Source organism: Haliotis rufescens, unplaced genomic scaffold (genome assembly GCF_023055435.1).
Source record: "Haliotis rufescens isolate VD_foot unplaced genomic scaffold, xgHalRufe1.0.p SCAF_59, whole genome shotgun sequence".
Taxonomy (NCBI): domain Eukaryota; kingdom Metazoa; phylum Mollusca; class Gastropoda; order Lepetellida; family Haliotidae; genus Haliotis; species Haliotis rufescens.
The window spans coordinates 2,760,521-2,779,641 of NW_025964323.1; the positions used below are offsets into that span (position 1 = coordinate 2,760,521).

General features: G+C 41.3%; 1 protein-coding gene across 1 annotated transcript; it reads right to left on the bottom strand.

Annotated features, from left to right (window-relative positions):
* Nucleotides 1–2,467: 2,467 nt before the first annotated feature.
* On the bottom strand, nt 2,468–12,482 carry LOC124115750 (integumentary mucin C.1-like). Its single transcript, XM_046476863.2, has 4 exons — nt 11,829–12,482; nt 5,815–5,908; nt 4,062–4,568; nt 2,468–3,747 (listed from the first exon to the last, which is right to left on the bottom strand). The coding sequence occupies exons 1-4, from the start codon at nt 12,129–12,131 to the stop codon at nt 3,572–3,574; spliced, it is 1,080 nt and encodes a 359-aa protein (XP_046332819.2). The 5' UTR covers nt 12,132–12,482; the 3' UTR covers nt 2,468–3,571.
* Between the last annotated feature and the right edge of the window lie 6,639 nt (nt 12,483–19,121).

Sequence of the window (19,121 nt, forward strand, 5' to 3'; positions counted from 1 at the left end):
TCTGTCGGTGGAGAAAGCGTAAGGTCGGTGGGTCGGCATTAAGGGAAAAAAACAAGCACTGGTCGGCTCAGAATCAGTATACTGTGTCTAAGTGGGGTATCCATATTGAACGGCGTAGTAGTATCTCAGAGGGTAAGGCATTAGTACGCACGACACACACATACACACACACACACAGAAAGAGAGAGAGAGAGAGAGAGGGAGAGCGAGAGAGAGAGAGTTTAACGTCGCGTCCAAGATTATTGCACTTATATAGCGACGTGCATGCACGTGTATGTGTGTGTGTGGCTGCTTTTACTAGTCCGGACTGATGCCGATTTATAGTGCTAGCTCACTGAGATACCATGCCGCAGTTTAACATGAATACCCCACTCAGACACAGTATACTGACTCCGAGCCGACCAGTCCTTGTTTTAGCCCCTTAATGCCGAGCGCCAGACAGGGTAACAACAAGTACAATCTTTTAACGTCTTTTTGTATGACGCGGCCCGGGATCGAACCCTGGACCTTCCGCTCTCCGGGCGGACGCTCTACCACAAGACCACGGAGGCGGTCGACAGAGAAATGAAATGATTTTATATTGAGAGATAAATATTAGTATTTCGTCACTAACTACACAATAAACCTCTTTAAGCATAAATCCTATTTCTTACATGAAGCCTCTATTGTTTGGTTTATTGACTGGGGGGCGGTCGGGTAGCCTAGTGGTTAAAGCGTTCGCTCGTCACGCCGAAGACCCGGGTTCGATTCCCGACATGGGTACAATGTGTGAAGCCCATTTCTGGTGTCCCCCGCCGTGATATTGCTGGAATATTGCTAAAAGCGCCGTAAAACCATACTCAGTCAGTCAGTCAGTTATTGACTAGGCGTCACACCTCTTGAAATTGTCATTTAGATCTGATCACAACCTAGCTGGGACTAGAGATGTGGAATAGTCTATATCATGTGGGAAAGGTTACCGCCCAAGGGTAAGACATGATGTTTGCAATTGTGAAGTAGGAAGCAGAGAAGCAAGGAAGCACTTTTTAACGAAGAGTGGACCTCAAGTCAGACAATCTGGTGCGCGCCCGCTCTCGTCGTCTTGACACTATCTTTCGAACCAGAAACCAATCTGAGGCATCAGCATTCCGACTGACACTGAAAGTCCCTTAATTAAGTGCCAAATAGAGTGCGGAATGACCAGCGACACAAAGAGTGAATAAAAGCTGTAGAATGAAGGACGTCCTCTTGTGGTTGCTGGGGGAACTACGGTAAAGGTCCAAGGCCCTCGAGCACTGACACTGTACGGCCCGCAGATCCTAAATCGCCAGGACCAAAGAACGAGGGTTTTCCTGTAGTTCAGGTGACGGTACGTCAATCCAGAAGTTGGCAACGACTAAGCCGGAACCCAAACGACCTTCAAATTACCGTAATTAACATACACTAAGTACCTTGGGCAGTACGTGTGGGAGGAAGGGAAGTGAAGTAACAGCAGAACATTGGAGTGAGTGAGTTAGGTTTAATGCCGCTTTTAACATTATTCCAGTTATATCACGGCGTGTCAGCTTAATGTGAGAGGAAAGCCCGAAGTGATGCAGGTCTTAGACGTTTACCGCTTCGGTGAAACCCACGAGCACGGGTATGGTGCTGACAAACCTAGAAACATAATCGGGGCGAACCGGGATTCGAACCCACAATCATAGCTTTCTGGCGTGTCCATGGGACGCAACTCTGCACAGCGAATCGCAGCGCCTTAGACGACTTGGCCACCCGTTCCCCCGCAGAACATTGGAAGGATCAAATAAAAATTACTTTGTCGCTGACCAGTCATAAACGTACTTTGGTCAAAATTTGACGTGTTTGTGACAGATGATACGACGAACATAGAATCTATTTTCAACTTCTGATAACAGCACACTAACCTTTCAAACTATTGTATTCTAAAAATGTACATGCACAGTTGCTTCGACTGCCTCGTGGACCAATTTAGCTTACGGATTAACCCCTCACGGGGTCATCACAGCGTCGTTTTACATGAAACGGCCAACTCAAAATTACACGGAATGGGGAATCCTACTTTCCAATTGAAACATTACAAAATATAAAAAATCAGAAACATGATTGGCATAACAACCTACTTTTAGAAAAAGTTTTCATTGAGTTATAGAATAACAGAAAAACTGCAACAGCTGTATTTAAATATGTTAACATGTCTGTATCTGTTGTCATGATCACTTTACAATGAATATGTGAAATTGACAAATGATAAGATATTGTAGTTTTGGCCACAAATCGTTCACAGCAAAAAAAAGTGTAGGTTTCCGTCTTCCGGAAACCTTCCGGATACCTTCCCATTTTGAATCCGGCCCGGATACCTTCCGGAAATCTTCCAAAAATATGTCAAAATTTGGGGGGTGCATTTTTGTTCACATAGGTGTGAAACACATACAAAAAATATCTTGAAAATACCAAGAAATTTGAAGGTTGCTGAGGGCATCTGGAAGGTTTCCGGAAGGTTTCCGGAAGGTTTCCTGCTACACTTTTTTTGCTGTGGTTTTCAGATGTTTTCATATGAATGAGAATAAGTCTCTTTTAATCCACACTTGTATATACTTTTAGCAACAACACATGTAAGGTTGAGGCTAACATGTGCTTTAAAATGGTTATTTTTCGAATATACATGACCAAGTGTTTTATTTGTAGACAAGGCGTGAGATTTTCTCATGAATTTCGAAAAAGTCGTCCTTTTTATGCACCATCCTTACTTAGTACTCCAACTTCTAAATGCCTATCAAAGAAGCACCATATGACGTCCTTCATTCTAAAAGTGGAATTAATACCGATGCTACTTTGATGCTGAGAGTGCGACCATTGCAAGATAAGGCCTTCGAATGGTTGGAAGTAATTAACATTTAAAATCCTAAAACCTGATCCAGAATAGGTTTGGAAACAATTAATAAATTGCCGAAAGAATGCAAAGAATGTAATAAGACACACGTTCGATAGTAATCATACTATGACGAATAGAATTGTTTGCAATTAAACATCGGGCATATGCTTGTCTAACAAGGTGACAATGGCGTCTGAAGCTGCTCATAACATCACTCACTGGTTCTTCTGGCCCATATTCGGTTATGTACAGACGGTCATTATGTGGCTGGAATATTGCTGACTTCATGTGGCTGGAATATTGCTGACTTCAGCAACAACAACCAACAGCAAACAAGTAATGTTTTGCAATGTTTGTGACACACATATTGACTTCTATAATATCCATGGATACCGTTGTACAAGCAATCATCTAGGGCCTAGTTTGCTTCAAACATAGTGCTAAAATGCTGTGTGGAAGAAAAGCACATTGCACGAGTCGTAAATAAAAGCGACAAAGCCCTCCTCGCAGCCACAAGAAATTTCTGCTGTACGGAGACTGAATTGTACGATTCCAACTGTATCATGAGCATGTGTGATTGAATCACTATCACATAGCGATGATGTAGGGTATTCGGGAAAAGGTGAACTTATCCTGCTCCATCGGTGGCACCCGTCACACGGAAACGTATGGCACAAGTACATCTTTATGTCGATGGACGGATTAAAGGCAGGTAGGTGAGGGTGCAACAACACAGGTCTTGATGATATCATTCCATTCTGTGTTGGCAGGGCAGGGCATATCATTTAGAGTCCCAGCGTTACAAACAGCATACATGTGACAGCCTTGACAAGAGTGGTATCGTCCATCTCTTCCCGTACAGTCGGTCACACAGGCATCTGAAGAAACACGTTCATCAATCGATCAGTATGTTACAACATTGTCATCAGGCTTAGTTATACAACATGGCATCCTAGTGATATTTTCTCGTGAGAGGGTTTGGTTTAACGCCGCTTTGAACAGTCATATCACGGCGTGTCAGCCTACTGATTGAGGAAAGCATGAACCAAATTGAATGCAGGTCTTAGACGGTTACAACTTTAGCACAGGTATGTGGCTGTGAAACCTAGATATACTCTGAGCAACAAACTTATTTGGGGTCACAGCAGTTGAACATGGTCATTTAATAGCTTCATTTTGTATTGTAACATACATGTCTCAGCTGCAGTGGTGGTTGTTGTCATTGTTGTAGAAGTAGTAGTGGTCGTTTCTGAAGTGGTTGAAGTGGTCGACGAATGTTTGATCGTTGTTGTGGGAGCAGTAGTGTCGGCGTTGAGCGTTGATGAGTTTGGTGATGTAGTCGTGGTAGTAGACGCATACGTAGAACGTCCTCCTGTGGTAACAGTCGTTGGTGCGACACTAGTTGTTGTTGTGGGAGTAGTAGTGTCGGCGTTGAGCGTTGATGAGTTTGATGATGTAGTCGTGGTAGTAGACGCATACGTAGAACGTCCTCCTGTGGTAACAGTCGTTGGTGCGACACTAGTTGTTGTTGTGGGAGCAGTAGTGTCGGCGTTGAGCGTTGATGGGTTTGGTGATGTAGTCGTGGTAGTAGATGCATACGTAGAACGTCTTCCTGTGGTACCAGTCGTTGATGCGACACTAGTTGTTGTCGTGGTTGCGGCTGCAGGTGTGGTAGGTGTCATAGAAGGTTGAGTTAAGCCTGTATAATAAGAAGCGTTACATTTCTGTAAGAATTTTGTTTTTGGCTTCTTTTTAAACTATGAGATTTTAGCCGGGTCGGATTATGTGCCCTGGCTTAAAGTACCTTAACCTTTTTTCTCAATACAGTAAACTACGGTTATAACGAACTTAAAGGGGCCACTAATTTTAGTTTGTAATAACCGTAATCCTTTATAAGCATATACACAGGATATTTACAACAAATGGCCGGGACTAAAAACAAAGTTCTTTACACTGATCAGTTCGTTGTAAGCGTGTTCGTTATAAACGTAGTTTACTGTAAGCTCATTCTCAAAATGCCTCTTGTTGGACCTTTCACCTTCCCTTTTTAGTGTAACATATTAAAACAGTAAACTATGTTTATAACGACCACGCTTATAACGAACTGACGGATATAACGAACTTATGTTTGTTCCCGTTTGCTGTGCATATGTTGTATATGCTTATGACGAACTACGGTTATTACGAACTGAAATTAGCTGTCCCTTTGAGTTCGTTATAACCGTAGTTTACTGTATTAACAATATTACCTGAAGTGTTTTAGTTTGTTGTTGAACGCCGCCATCAGTAATATTCCAGCTATAAGACATCGGTAAATAATCCAGTCTGAATCAGACAGTCTAGTAATTGCACTTTTCCACCTCATTTCCACATGTGGGGGATAACCTTGGCTTTGTACAATACAGCTCACAAATAATAACCTCTTTCCTGTAGATTTTACGCGAACTTCCTGCGATACCACACTAGTGGCGAAGTATGCAATGTGTATTTCCGCAAGCATACTGCCGTAATTCCACAAACGTATCTCGATCGTACAGCGATAATTCGGCGTGTAGCATTAATTCCGCGATGTACCGCGTCAATTTCGCAACCGTACTGGGGTGTAACCGCGACAGGCTTTCAAAATTATTTGGGTAATAATAATCTTGCGTCCTCTTTGGGTACTTAATTGTGAGCAATAGTGTACGACCTTTAGTGGTCACTCGAAGGATTAACGCATGGCTAATATAACAGAAAACAATGGTCGATGATCATGATGTCAATCACTGGATTGTCTGGTCCAGATTCGATTACTTACAGTCCGCCGTCATATAGCTGGAATATTGCTGAGTGCGGCGTTAAACAACAAACCAACCAAGGCATAGCTGATCTGTTACACATAAGTATGAACCTTCCCGTGTATAAGCAAAGCATAGCTGATCTGTTAAACATAAGTATAAACCTACCCGTGTATAAGCACAGGTGACCAGTCCCCGCCTCCACGGGGACACAGATCTCCCCAGTATGACATGGTCGGCTCATGCAGGGATGCTGGTCGTTCTGAAAGACAGAGAAGATGCTTCGTTTTAAACGTTTAATAACTTGACTGCCTCACATATTAAGCAGCTTCACTATATGTGTTTCTTGTTTAATGCCACAACCAGCAATAGTTCAGCTCTGAGATGGCGGTCTGTAAATATTCGAGTCTGGACCAGACAATCCAGTGATCGACATCATGGGCATCTACCCATTGTTGTTTGTTTTTTTGTTTGTTGTTTAAAGCCGCACCCAGCAATATTCCAGCTATATGACGGCGGTCTGTAAATAATCGAGTCTGGACCAGACAATCCAGTGATTTACATCATGAGCATCGATCCACGCAATTGGGATCGATGACATGCCTCAACCAAGTCAGCGAGCCTGACCACCCGATCCCGTTAGTCGCCTTTTACGACAAGCATAGTTGCCTTTTACGGCAAGCATGGGTTGCTGAATACCTATTCTACCCCGGATCTTCACGGGTCACTGAGGTAATATGTATATGTAGCTGAATCTGAATCAAACACAAGCAAATGAACTATTGATCACAGTAGACAATACTCGACAACCGATCTCAGACATTACTAGAAACAAAATAGTTTTTGAGTGTCGTGATGTGGTAAGGAATGATCATTTAATGTTATTCAAGGAGGAAGAGAACTGCTACCATATTTTTCACAACATGCAACATGTCCCGCAAAAAATCCTATTTAATTTAAAACCTGAGGCAACTTATTTTTTCAGTATTTTCTTGACCGGCTCCACGTACCAAATGGTCGGTCACGAAGTAATTTGTAGTTACTTACAATTAAATATACAGTAAACTACGGTTATAACGAACTCAAAGGGACCCCTAATTTTAGTTCGTTATAACGGTAGCATATAGAGCATATGCACAGCAAATGGTCGGGACTACAAAAATAAGTTCGTTATATCCGTCAGTTCGTTGTAAGCGTGTTCGTTATAAACGTAGTTTACTGTAAATGAGTACATATCAATGTAATTTAACATGTGAATGAATCGATAGTGACATTGATTGATGCCTGGCATCCCAATTGCACACGATAACTCACTTAATAAAATTATGATGATGGGCCATATTCCCTTAAGTCCCTTTACACATATAAAAATTACAGTACCTCGCTGACACTGATTGGTATTTGACCCCTTAATTCATCAACAGCAGATGCATTCCCTTTTTGCGAACACCTTGTGTCTTCACTGATTTTCAGTGATTCATTCACATAATTTTCACTACTATTTTGGGTTTTACGCCCAATGGAAGCTGTTTCGGTATATACAATAAACTACGGTTATAACGAACTCATGATCAAAGGGACCACTAATTCTTATTCGTGAAAACCGTAGTTCGTTATAAGCACATGTACGGAATATATACCGCAAATGGACAGGACCAAAAATAGTTCGTTATATCCGTCAGTTCGTTTTAAGCGTGTTCGTTATAAACGTAGTTTACTGTAATCTAGATTTACTATTGTCTGACGTTGACGTTTTAGATTTACAATTGAAACAACTCACTGATTCTTTGTGTTGTAATTTAACTTCGTGTCTATGCATCGGTGTGATATATAGATATTATTTGCTGAGTGTGTTATATAAAAAAGCCTTTGGCTCCCATAATACAAAATTTCTTATCCCCAATATATTATATTTTGTTACAGTAATAATTTCTTTATCGCATAATGTCATTCTAAAAATAATCGATGTTTAAGGCGTTATGTCGCTCAATGTAGTAACTTTGAAAAGGTGTATGAATGTAGTGCTGGATCAAACCTCCCTATACTACGCCAAATGATTTACAGTCTAGTTTTTCTGCTACAGAAAAACACACACATTGGAAAACCCATACCAAACCTTATTGGAAATGCTGGTCAATAGTGTATTGAGAATACAGGCATTGTATGGAGTTTAAATTAGTTCTTGCAAGGTGATGCATAATTTTTCGATCTTATTTTTCTGTTTTTCAGACGGGATTATCGCATCGATAACAATATCCATTACAAAAGAATGTAGTAAGTCAAACCAACCTGTGGGATAGATGGCAAACTGACACCAGGCATGGCATGTATTTCCGAACACAAATACAATCATAAACTAACACCAACACAGATAAAACCAGCTGCAAAACACATTAAACAAAATAATCCAACGTAATCCCATTGAATGAGTGAGTGAGTATGGTTTTACCCCGCTTTTAGCAATATTCCAGGAATATTCCAGCAATATCACGGCGGGGGACACCAGAAATGGGCTTCACACATTGTACCAATGTCGGGAATCGAACCCGGCTCTTCAGCGTGACGAGCGAACGCTTGAACCACTAGGCTACCCAACCGTCCCTAATCCCATTGAAAGCAATATAGCAATATATAGTTTTGGATATAGTCATTCAGTTTTCAGATATTTTGGAATAAGGGAAAATTTAATATGTGAAACAAACGTCAAAGCCAGACAATAACCAGTCTCTATTACATGAGGGATGTATTCGTCTGTTTTCATACAAGGAGTTTCAAAGATCGGATTAAATCGTTCCTTTCGTTCATTGGGCAGCAAGTGATTCTGCATGAAATAGTATTTATCTTTACTAAAACAATAAGTCCTCTATGAAGGTGTATGTAGTTTTTTTTATACATTCATGTATCTAAGCAAACCAACGTGTATAAATTTTTATTCCTTAAACAAACCTACATTCTAAGTTATTCATTCTTACGTTTGTAATAAAACTCGAAGGTAAAAGTCTGCGTATCAAATTCCGTGCAGTTATTTTGATATAAAACGTCATTCCAAAGAGTAACCAGTCTCGATTACCCGATGCTACTGATTCCATTTGGCGTACAAGGCAAGACAGAGGTGAAAATTTGTGAATGGATCCCTGAAAATCAGAGATGACACCAGGTGTTCGCGAAGAGGGAAAGCATGTATGCCCAACCGGTAGCACCAGCCACTCACGCAAGATTGGTGAGTGAGTGAGTTAAGATTTATAGTCACATCGGCAATATTTAAGCCATATCGTGACTAAAGCAATTTATACGTTAAGAAAACATCGGTTGGGACTATATTAAAACCTGTCAGCAAAGGACAGAAAAAATTACTAGACTTATCACAGATTTCAATTTTTCAAAACTAGTATGTGGTCATAAAAAGAGATTACTAAACAGAACGATACATTGTAAAAACGGGCTATAGATCGCCAACAATTGAAGGTAGATCACCATACTAGAGACCATGGGGACTTATAGTACCTAAAAGTTTGCTACCTGCATGGATTTACATCATTCCTTCAGCTGCTGGCGCTTTAATGCAAGTTTAGCCATCAATTAAAAGTAACAATTATTCTACGATTAAAATCGTGGTAGGCCTAAATTTACTTTGAATGATGTGGAACTTACGTACCCACTCAGGGACACGCAAGATTAATACGACCGTGACCTGTAAACAAACGAGTCTTGACCAAACAATCAAGTGATGGACCAGACAGCGCCTTCACTGAGTTTGGTGAAACTAAAAAGGACATGTTAATTTTGCATTATGTTTGCTGTGTACAAGAATTGAATGAGCGTCCATTCCATGTTCATTTCAGCTTGCAAGCACCAAAGTGACGTTAGTATGGACAGAACCCGTGACGATCCGGGGTAGAATAAGTCTTCAGCAACCCATCCTTGCCGTAAAAGGCGACTATGCTTGTCGTTAGAAGCGACTAACGGGATCGGTTTGTCAGCCTCACTGATGCATGTCAGCGTATCCCAATTGCGTGGATCGATGCTCAATCACTGGATTGTCTGGTCCAGACTCGATTATTTACAGACCGCCGTCATATAGCTGGAATATTGCTGAGTGCGGCGTTTAACAACAAACAAACAAACAACCGAAGGTGTGTTTAACGATCTAAACCATCGGGTCACAATGACATGTAACCAGCTTTTTAACAGGCGTTTTCAAATTATGATCTATATGTACCATATCGACAAAAGCATACCTAACATTCAACGTTAAACAACAAACAAACAAACAAAGTATGGACAGTCACGTTTGAGACATACACTCATAAAAAGTTAAAATATATCAACCTTTGTCTCATCTTACATCTGTTTTTACTAATTCCTAAATTATTTCGTATTAGATGGATGTAATAAATCATATAATGAAGTTTACATTATCGCCTAGCTATAAATACACAGAAACAAGAAGTATGTTCTTGTAGCATGACCGTATGGCAAATTGCTTACGTTATTACTGCAAGTATATTCCTGGAAACTTGCTTTCTGTCGTTTAAATATGAAACATCAATGCCAGAGAGTAACCAGTCTCGATTATCCGACGAAACCGATTCATATGAGCGTAAAAGGAAACATAGCGGTGAAAATTTAATGAGTTTGTCGCTGAAAATCAGCGATGGCACGAGGTGATCGCGAAAAGGGGAATTATTTCCTTCACAGCCAGTTGCACTCGCCACAAACACAATTTGCGGAAAGAAATTATGTGTTGTTGCCTGGCACAGCACAGCGTTACTCCCGCCATGCGACAGTGGCATTTAACAAACCTGAAGAATCAAGTGATGAACCAGGCACACGATAGTATATTTACTGATTTTGTTAAAAAACAATAAACGATATCTGAATTTTGAATTACGTATGTAGTGTCTAGTTCGTAAAAGTACAGGGTTCCTGCTCATAAGTAAGGTGAGTGAGTTGGTTAACTGCAAATAGAACAACGTTCTTCACAGACAAATTATCATCGGATAAGGAGATTTATTAGAACTATAATGGCACTGGTGTCCGTCAAGTGAACTTTTCAGTCATGGTCAGTTAATTGAGCGAGTAAGTGGGGTTTAACGCCGCTTTTAACAGTAGTCCAGTTATATCGCGGCGTCAGCTTAATGTGGGAGGAAAGCCCGAAGTGATGCACGTCTCAGACCTTTACCACTTCGGTGAGACCCATGAGCACGGGTATGGTGCTGACAAACCTAGAAACATAATAGGGGCGAAACGGGATTCGAACCCACAATCATAGGTTTCTGGCGTGCCCAAGGGACGCAACTCTGCACAGCGAATCGCGGCGCCATACACGTCTGGGCCACCCGTGCCCCCCTCTGTGTAATGGAAGTCAACACTAGGAGCACACTATGTCAATATATTAGTGAGTGAATGTCGTCTTAACACGTATAGACATCATCGTAGAAGCATTTATCATACGACTACTTGATACGACCATACGATCACCAAAAAACACTGCATACTACAACCACAGGACCAAAACCATAAGCTTTGCACACAGCTTCATATACTGTGACCACAGAACCCGTGCCCCCTCGTACGTATAGGAAAAACTTTTAAGAAATATGTTCGTTTAGCAACACAGTGGTGGGAGGGGAAGGGGGGGCAGTAGTAATGTCTCGGCCCAAACATTTCTTTTGAAGTTGACTTAGCATGGTTGATAAGTGCTACAGAGCTGTATGGTGAAACTCTGGGACTACGAAACGTCCACTGCAGAGAATATACAATCTCAATCATTATCTCAATTATAGTAAGGAACGCAGTCGGATCACATTTGGAACGCAAGCGAAACGCAATGCTGTTTCGGAAGGTATGAGCCATGTCACCAAGCATAATCACCGATCCTCTGAAGTTGGCTCTAAAGACAAGCCTTGATACTGAATTTATTCTTCCCAGTAATTCCCATGCGGTATAATATACAAAAAGGCAAGTGTACATACCAGTGTATTTGGAACCAATACATCTGAATATAAATGATGTGGGCTGACACCTTGGTGATTGTATGAAAGCAATAAGGGCTTTAAAAGCAAGTGCACAGTATGACATATTATTGCAGTGCTTACTGTACGTACTGAAGAGTTACTATTTACTTTAAGTGAAGGTGTCTGACAGAAAAGAAATTTCTAATATCATAGACGAGTACATACCAGTCCAAATGGATTCATGACATCCGAATACATATAATGTGGACTGACAGAGAAGGATGCTGGTGAGGTGTCCCTGGTCTCACTGCTGAGGTAACACAAGCCCGTCCTTGTAGCCCAGGTGCAGGACATGCAGGAGACGGAGTACCAGCACAGAGACTGACACGAGGTGAAGCTGGAGACCCCTGTCTCCATGTATACACCAGACACAAGTTGTCCAGAGAAGGTCTTCTGTGCGTGTCCATGTGTTGAAGCCAACAGGGTACAAGCAATGAGCAATACAAAACTACACCCGTAGGACACCATGTCTGTTGTCTTCTGAGAACACTCCCTGGATATTAATCTATGGTTATGAAGCGAATTGTGTCATGGCATGCCTCAGTGCGGTTTCTGACAACGAGTAACGGAATTTTCCAGAATATGTCGATATGAGTCGGTGTCCTTCTCTCAGAACTGAGACAAAGAGTTACCACTCAAAACTTACATTAACGTTATTGCGTTCAGTTGTCTGTAATCTGATAACAGAACGCATCCTTTGTCTAAACTTGGTCTGTGGCGATCCCCATTGTCTCAACTCTGTTTTCTACCAACATACTTTATGGGACTGTAATGTAATATATATAAAAGGGCGAGATTGAAATGACATGCTATCTGCATCAGGCATCCAGGCGTGCCCATGTGAATGTAATCTGACAATGCTAGAAAACATCAGTCAAGAAGCAAGGGATCACTCATGATACAACTGCACCCTAGGGATAGAGTAGTGTCTCATCATTCAGATTAATTGCCCATAGAGTAATGGGTATTATATATCTGATACACCGCGTACATTCTGAACAATGTATGCACGAAACCTTTGTTATAGTTCATTATATCCTGAATAATAAAGAGGTAATGATTTGTTCATACAAGATCCAGCTTTTGTTTCAACTTGTTATCACAGGAGTACTAAACAACCCTAATAACGATACGACAATATGAGAAAATGTTAAACAATAATCATTGACTATTGATTTTCACACAGGACCCGAGAAGAACCGGGTTATAATTAATCTTGAGCAGCCAATGCTTGCATCGTGATATGGTGGTCGGGCTCGCTGACATGGCTGATGCGTGTCATCGTATCCCAATTGTGTAGGGGCGGTGGGATAGCCTTGTGGTTAAAGCGTTTTCTCGTCACCCGGAGGCCTGGGTTCGAGTCCCCACATGGGTACAATATGAGAAGTCCTTTACTGGTGTCCCCCGCCGTGCAATTGCTGGAATATTGCTAAAAGCGGCGTAAACGATACTCACTCACTCAAATTGTGTAGATCATTATGGCAAAAACTGGATTACCTGGTCCAGACTCGATTATTTACAGACCGTCGTCATATACCTGGAATATTGCGTAAGTCGACTTTTGCGACGAACATGGGCCGCTGAAGAACAATTCCAACCCGGATCTTCACGGACTTGGTTTCAATTGCAATGAAATGTAACAAAAATGCACTAACTACACTTGACAACAAGTAACAATAATACAACTGCAATATTTATAATGGATGTAACAAAACACTACATTGCACACAGTTATAAATAGAACCTATTTTCCGTGACAAACAGTCACACTTATACATTACAGCGATCTCCCGGGGAATGATATCGAGTGTTTCGCAATATTGATGCAGGTGAAACAACAAATCATCGATCTGGTCTAGACTCGGGACAATTTCAATTTGTTCATAACGTTTGTTGCTAAAACGCCCTTGAGTAAGTTAGGTAGTGAGTTAACGCCTCTTTGAACAATATTTTTAGTGTATGAGACAACTGCTTATATTCTTTGTCACGGCACATATTTAAAAAAATAACACAGCAGTGCTTCAACATCTCAGTTTGTTTACTGTAAGATAAATAAATTTTGTACAATCAATCATTTTGGCGCGGGCTTGCAGTGAAACGGTTGTGAGTGACCATCTTTTAAGGTCAAGGTCACAGTGAAGATGTACTCGTCACCAAAGTGGTCTGTCCAGCTTCAGTGTTAATTGTACATGAAAACGTATGTATATATGATGGCTATCTTACGATGATAGCAGCACGTCAAGGCGAGCAAATTTCGAAGAGGGACATATACTAATACTATCCTTGTTACATTGAATTCCACCTCATCATCATAGTTGCCTTATATAGTGGATAGCTCTTGGGTATGTTCACGACATAATTGTCACTAATATTGAAGGTCAAATTCACTCTCACGGTGATAAGGTCCAAAACATATTATTTTCACCACTCAAGAGAGCCCTAATGGTGAAGTGGAATCTATTACATAATTATCATCACGGGATGGAGGAAAAAGTGTTAAAATCTTGATCGGCCTTCAGTGAAGTTCAAGATATATAGAATACTAAACGAGCTCCCGTGTAATACCAATTTTATGAAACGAGTGAATAGTTGTGGTATCTGACGAGCGAAAGCGAGTCAGATACCACAACTATTCACGAGTTTCATAAAATTGGTTTTACACGGGAGCGAGTTTAGTATTTTATTTATTACTTGCAATTTATAACTTTTTTTTTAATACTGTTGAGTATGAATAGGCTGACACCTACATGATCCACGACATAGTCCAATTGAGTTTAACAGAATAATACTTCAAACACGTCAAAAGTTGAAACGTATGAATTTCATACCATACAACGGGTCTACCTTTAGAATTCACAAAATTATCGTAGGGCTAAGACTTTCGCATCTCACATACTTTAACTTAGACCAACGACTGTCGTTGCGCTACAATACGATCGCCTTGTGGAACGGACCTTCCACCTCAAAGTTTTCAATAACGTCACAATACCCGATGACGTAATTTGTGGAATTTTTGATGCAAGATCCATCGGCGAGACAATGCCATGTGACGTCAGCCCAGCAACAAGGTTGCTGGGGTCATCGAGTGTGCATAAGCTCCTCTCAGTGATCTATCAACTCCACACGCAATGTCGTTGAATAAGCCAAGGGATGTTGAGAGCTTTCAATATTTGTTCGTGAAACGTGTTCCGAGAGTACATAAGCACGCGTTTTGGTATTACACAATGTGTAATAAAGCTGTATGTTTATTAAACGGGTGATCTCTTCACGGGCAAGTAATAAAACTGGAATAGTCATTCTTAAGGTTGTTCTGATTACTTGTGTCAAGAACCAACCGGTTGGTTTTGGTGTGGCACGTTAAGAGACAGTAAAAAGAAGCACCGATACGTCCAACTAGACGTGACCGCCTCCGTGGTCTAGTGGTAGAGCGTCCGCCCGGAGAGCGGAGGGCCCGGGGTTCGATCCCCGGGCGCGTCATACCAAAAGACGTTAAAAGATGGTACTTGTTGTTACCCTGTCTGGCGCTCGGCATTAAGGGGCTAAAACAAGGACTGGTCGGATCGGAGTCAGTATACTGTGTCTGAGTGGGGTATTCATGTTAAACTGCGGCATGGTATCTCAGTGGGCTAGCACTATAAATCGACATCAGTCCGGACTAGTACAAGCAGCCACACAATGCACACACACGTGCATGCACGTCGCTATATAAGTGCAATAATCTTAGACGCGACGTTAAACCGAATTTCACCTCACATAATCAAGCACGTGATGAGATGGTCAAGGTCGTTCAACGAGAATTGAATATAACTTTCTTATAATAGTAGACAGAGAACCTTCTGGTGTAATATGTGCTACTTTGGGTTCTGTTTACACGTATTTTAAATATTGAAGCAATACCACCACAGGGGACATCAGAAATATGCGTCAGACATGGTACATCCTGCCGCTAAGGGAAATGAGAGCACTACCATTGTACTTATGCATATGAATTATAGTTAACCATGTAAACTTTACGTTGGAGCGCTGTCCTTCACTGAATTATTTGAGTGAATGGCAGCACAATATTGAATAACATACTATTGTTATAAGATCTAACAGCAGGTAGCGAAACCTTTTCGTGCCACACAAGCGCTCGTAAGGCTGGTTTTAACGTCGCTTTGAACAATATCTCATTAATAGTATACTGAAGCTCACCCGTAAAGATCCGGGTTTGAACAAGGTCTTTAGCAACCCAAGCTAGCTGTTAAAGGCGACTATGCTTATCGCAAGAGGCAACTAACGGGATCGGGTGGCAAGTCTCACCGACTTGGTTGATACATGTTATCGTGTCCCAGTTGCGTGGGTAGATGCCCGACCCGTGAAGATCCGGGGTAGAATTGGTCTTCAGCAACCCAAGCTTGCTGTAAAAGGCGACTATGCTTATCGCAAGAGGCAACTAACGGGAGCGGGTGGCAAGTCTCACCGACTTGGTTGATACATGTTATCGTGTCCCAGTTTCGTGGGTAGAGGCCCGACCCGTCATGATCCGGGGTAGAATAGGTCTTCAGCAACCCAAGCTTGCTGTAAAAGGCGACTATGCTTATCGCAAGAGGCAACTAACGGGAGCGGGTGGCAAGTCTCACCGACTTGGTTGATACATGTTATCGTGTCCCAGTTTCGTGGGTAGAGGCCCGACCCGTCATGATCCGGGGTAGAATAGGTCTTCAGCAACCCATGCTTGCCGTAAAAGGCAACTATGCTAGTCGTAAAAGGCGACTAACGGGATCGGGTGGTCAGGCTCGCTGACTTGGTTAATGCATGTCATCGATCCCAATTGCGTGGATCGATGTTCATGATGTAAATAACTGGATTGTCTGGTCCAGACTCGATTATTTACAGACCGCCGTCATATAGCTGGAATATTGCTGGGTGCGGCTTTAAACAACAAACAAAAAAACAAACAACAATGGGTAGATGCCCATGATGTCGATCACTGGATTGTCTGGTCCAGACTCGAATATTTACAGACCGCCATCACAGAGCTTGAATATTGCTGGTTGTGGCATTAAACAAGAAACACATATAGTGAAGCTGCTTAATATGTGAGGCAGACAAGTTATTAAACGTCCCAGGTCAATTATTTGTGAGTGAGTGAGTGAGGTTTTACGCCGCATTTAGCCAATTTCTAGCAATATCTCAACGGAGTACAGAAATAGGCTCCACAAATTGTAACCAGTTTTGAGGACCTATCGCTTTAAGTACTTGGCTAGAAATAATCCCCAAACAAAAATCATCAACCTATCCAATACATACGGATGACATACTGCGTTGAATGTTAGGTATGCTGTTTTCGATTTGGTACATATAGATCATATAGAAAATGCCTGTTAAAAATATTTGTGATCTATGAAAGTGGCTGGTTACATGTCATTGTGACCGGATGGTTTAGATTGTTAAACACCCTCTTGTTTGTTTGTTTGTTTGTTTGTTTGTTTGTTGTTAAACGCCACACTCAGCAATATTCCCGCTATATGACGGCGGTCTGTAAATAATCGAGTCTGGACCAGACAATCAAGTGATTAACATCATGAGCATCGATCCACGCAATTGCTATACGATGAAATGCATCAATAAATTCAGCGAGCCTGACCACCCGATCCCGTTAGTCGCCTTTTACTGCAAGCATGGGTTGCTGAAGACCTATGCTAACCCGGGTATTCACAAGTTTAACTATAATAAATACTTGAACACTTGAACACTTGAACTCGTGAACACCTGACTCAGACAACAAAGCAAACAGTCAGAACAGAATAGTGCAGCAGCACGTAAAATGCTCTTGAGAAAGATACAAGTGTGCATACTGAGAACAAGATTGATTTTGCTTGTAATAATAAATACCATAAAAGTAAACAACGTGACAGTATTGATGCCGTTGAGTGCTGCTGTACAGGAGCCTGAATGTTTCATCTGCTGCTTACATGTAAAGCGTTTAATGCACAAACTCCAAAGAGAGCTTTTTCAGAAGCACTTGGACAATTCGTTTAATTTCATTTTTTTCTTTTCGTCAATATACACAATAATTTACTGATATCAAAACTAGATACCGATGATAATATAAATAGTATTCAGATAAAATACCAATTGTTCCCTTCATCGGTCATCAAACACACTCTTCAACCGACTCCAAACACAAATTATCTAAGTTGATTATTAACAGCTCTCGGATAATACTAAGACATCAGAGGTCACATAATGTTAACACACAAAGATCGATGCGTTTTAAGTGAGCTGTTTCTCATAAACATTCATACTTTTATAGAATGCAAACAGCATGATTCAATTTGGCACTACCAGTTTCTACTCTTGTTTTGACACTGTTACTTACCTACACCTTGCTGATTGTTTGAAAGCATTAAGGGCTTTAAAAGCAAGTGCACAATATGACATATTATTGCAGCGCTTACTGTACGTACTGAAGAGATACTATTTTCTTTGGGAGAAGGTGTCTGACAGAAATGATTTGGCACTACCAGTTTCTACTCTTGTTTTGACACTGTTACTTACCTACACCTAGGTGATTGTATGAAAGCATTAAGGGCTTTAAAAGCAAGTGCACAATATGACATATTATTGCAGTGCTTACTGTACGTACTGAAGAGCTACTATTTACTTTAAGAGAAGGTGTCTGACAGAAACGAAATTTCTAATATCATAGACGAGTACATACCAGTCCAAATGGATTCATGACATCCGAATACATATAATGTGGGCTGACAGAGAAGGATGCTGGTGAGGTGTCCCTGGTCTCACTGCTGAGGTAACACAAGCCCGTCCTTGTAGCCCAGGTGCAGGACATGCAGGAGACGGAGTACCAGCACAGAGACTGACACGAGGTGAAGCTGGAGACCCCAGTCTCCATGTATACACCAGACACAAGTTGTCCAGAGAAGGTCTTCTGTGCGTGTCCTTGTGTTGAAGCCAACAGGGTACAAGCAATGAGCGACACGACACCACTACCGTAGGACACCATGTTTGTTGTCTTCTGTGAACATGCCACGGAAACTGACTGGAACGTATGTTAATGAAGAGAATATATTATTGAACGTCTTCCTCGTGGGCTGTCAACCTGGATGGATGAACTGTTTTGATCATCATCATCAAATAACATGGTCTTTTGTATATACGATGTGAAAGACTACTTCGTGTTAATGTTTGTTTTGCAGTGTCCGATGGAGAAAAAAAATAGCTAACAAAGCACATTTGTGTTTAAGCATCAGAGGATCAGTCGGGGGGGGGGGGGGGATTGCGTTCCGGTGGGGTTTTTTTCGAAAATAGAAAATTGTCCAAGAAAATGCTTGAAAGAAATAATTGTGCTTCGAATTGGTGAAAAAAAAATTGTCTGCAAGAAAAAAAACATTGTCGCAGGATCTTCGATTTTTGAAATATGACTGGTGTGTGTGTGTGTGTGTGTGTGTGTTT

Bases quoted from the DNA above. Each gene is read 5' to 3' on its own strand.
- LOC124115750 (XM_046476863.2), bottom strand. From the start codon at position 12,131: ATGGTGTCCTACGGGTGTAGTTTTGTATTGCTCATTGCTTGTACCCTG. The intron at 4,569-5,814 runs GTAGGTTTATAC...CTTATTATACAG, and splicing joins TCACCTGTGCTTATACACGG to GCTTAACTCAACCTTCTATG. The intron at 3,748-4,061 runs GTATGTTACAAT...GTGTTTCTTCAG, and splicing joins CACCACTGCAGCTGAGACAT to ATGCCTGTGTGACCGACTGT.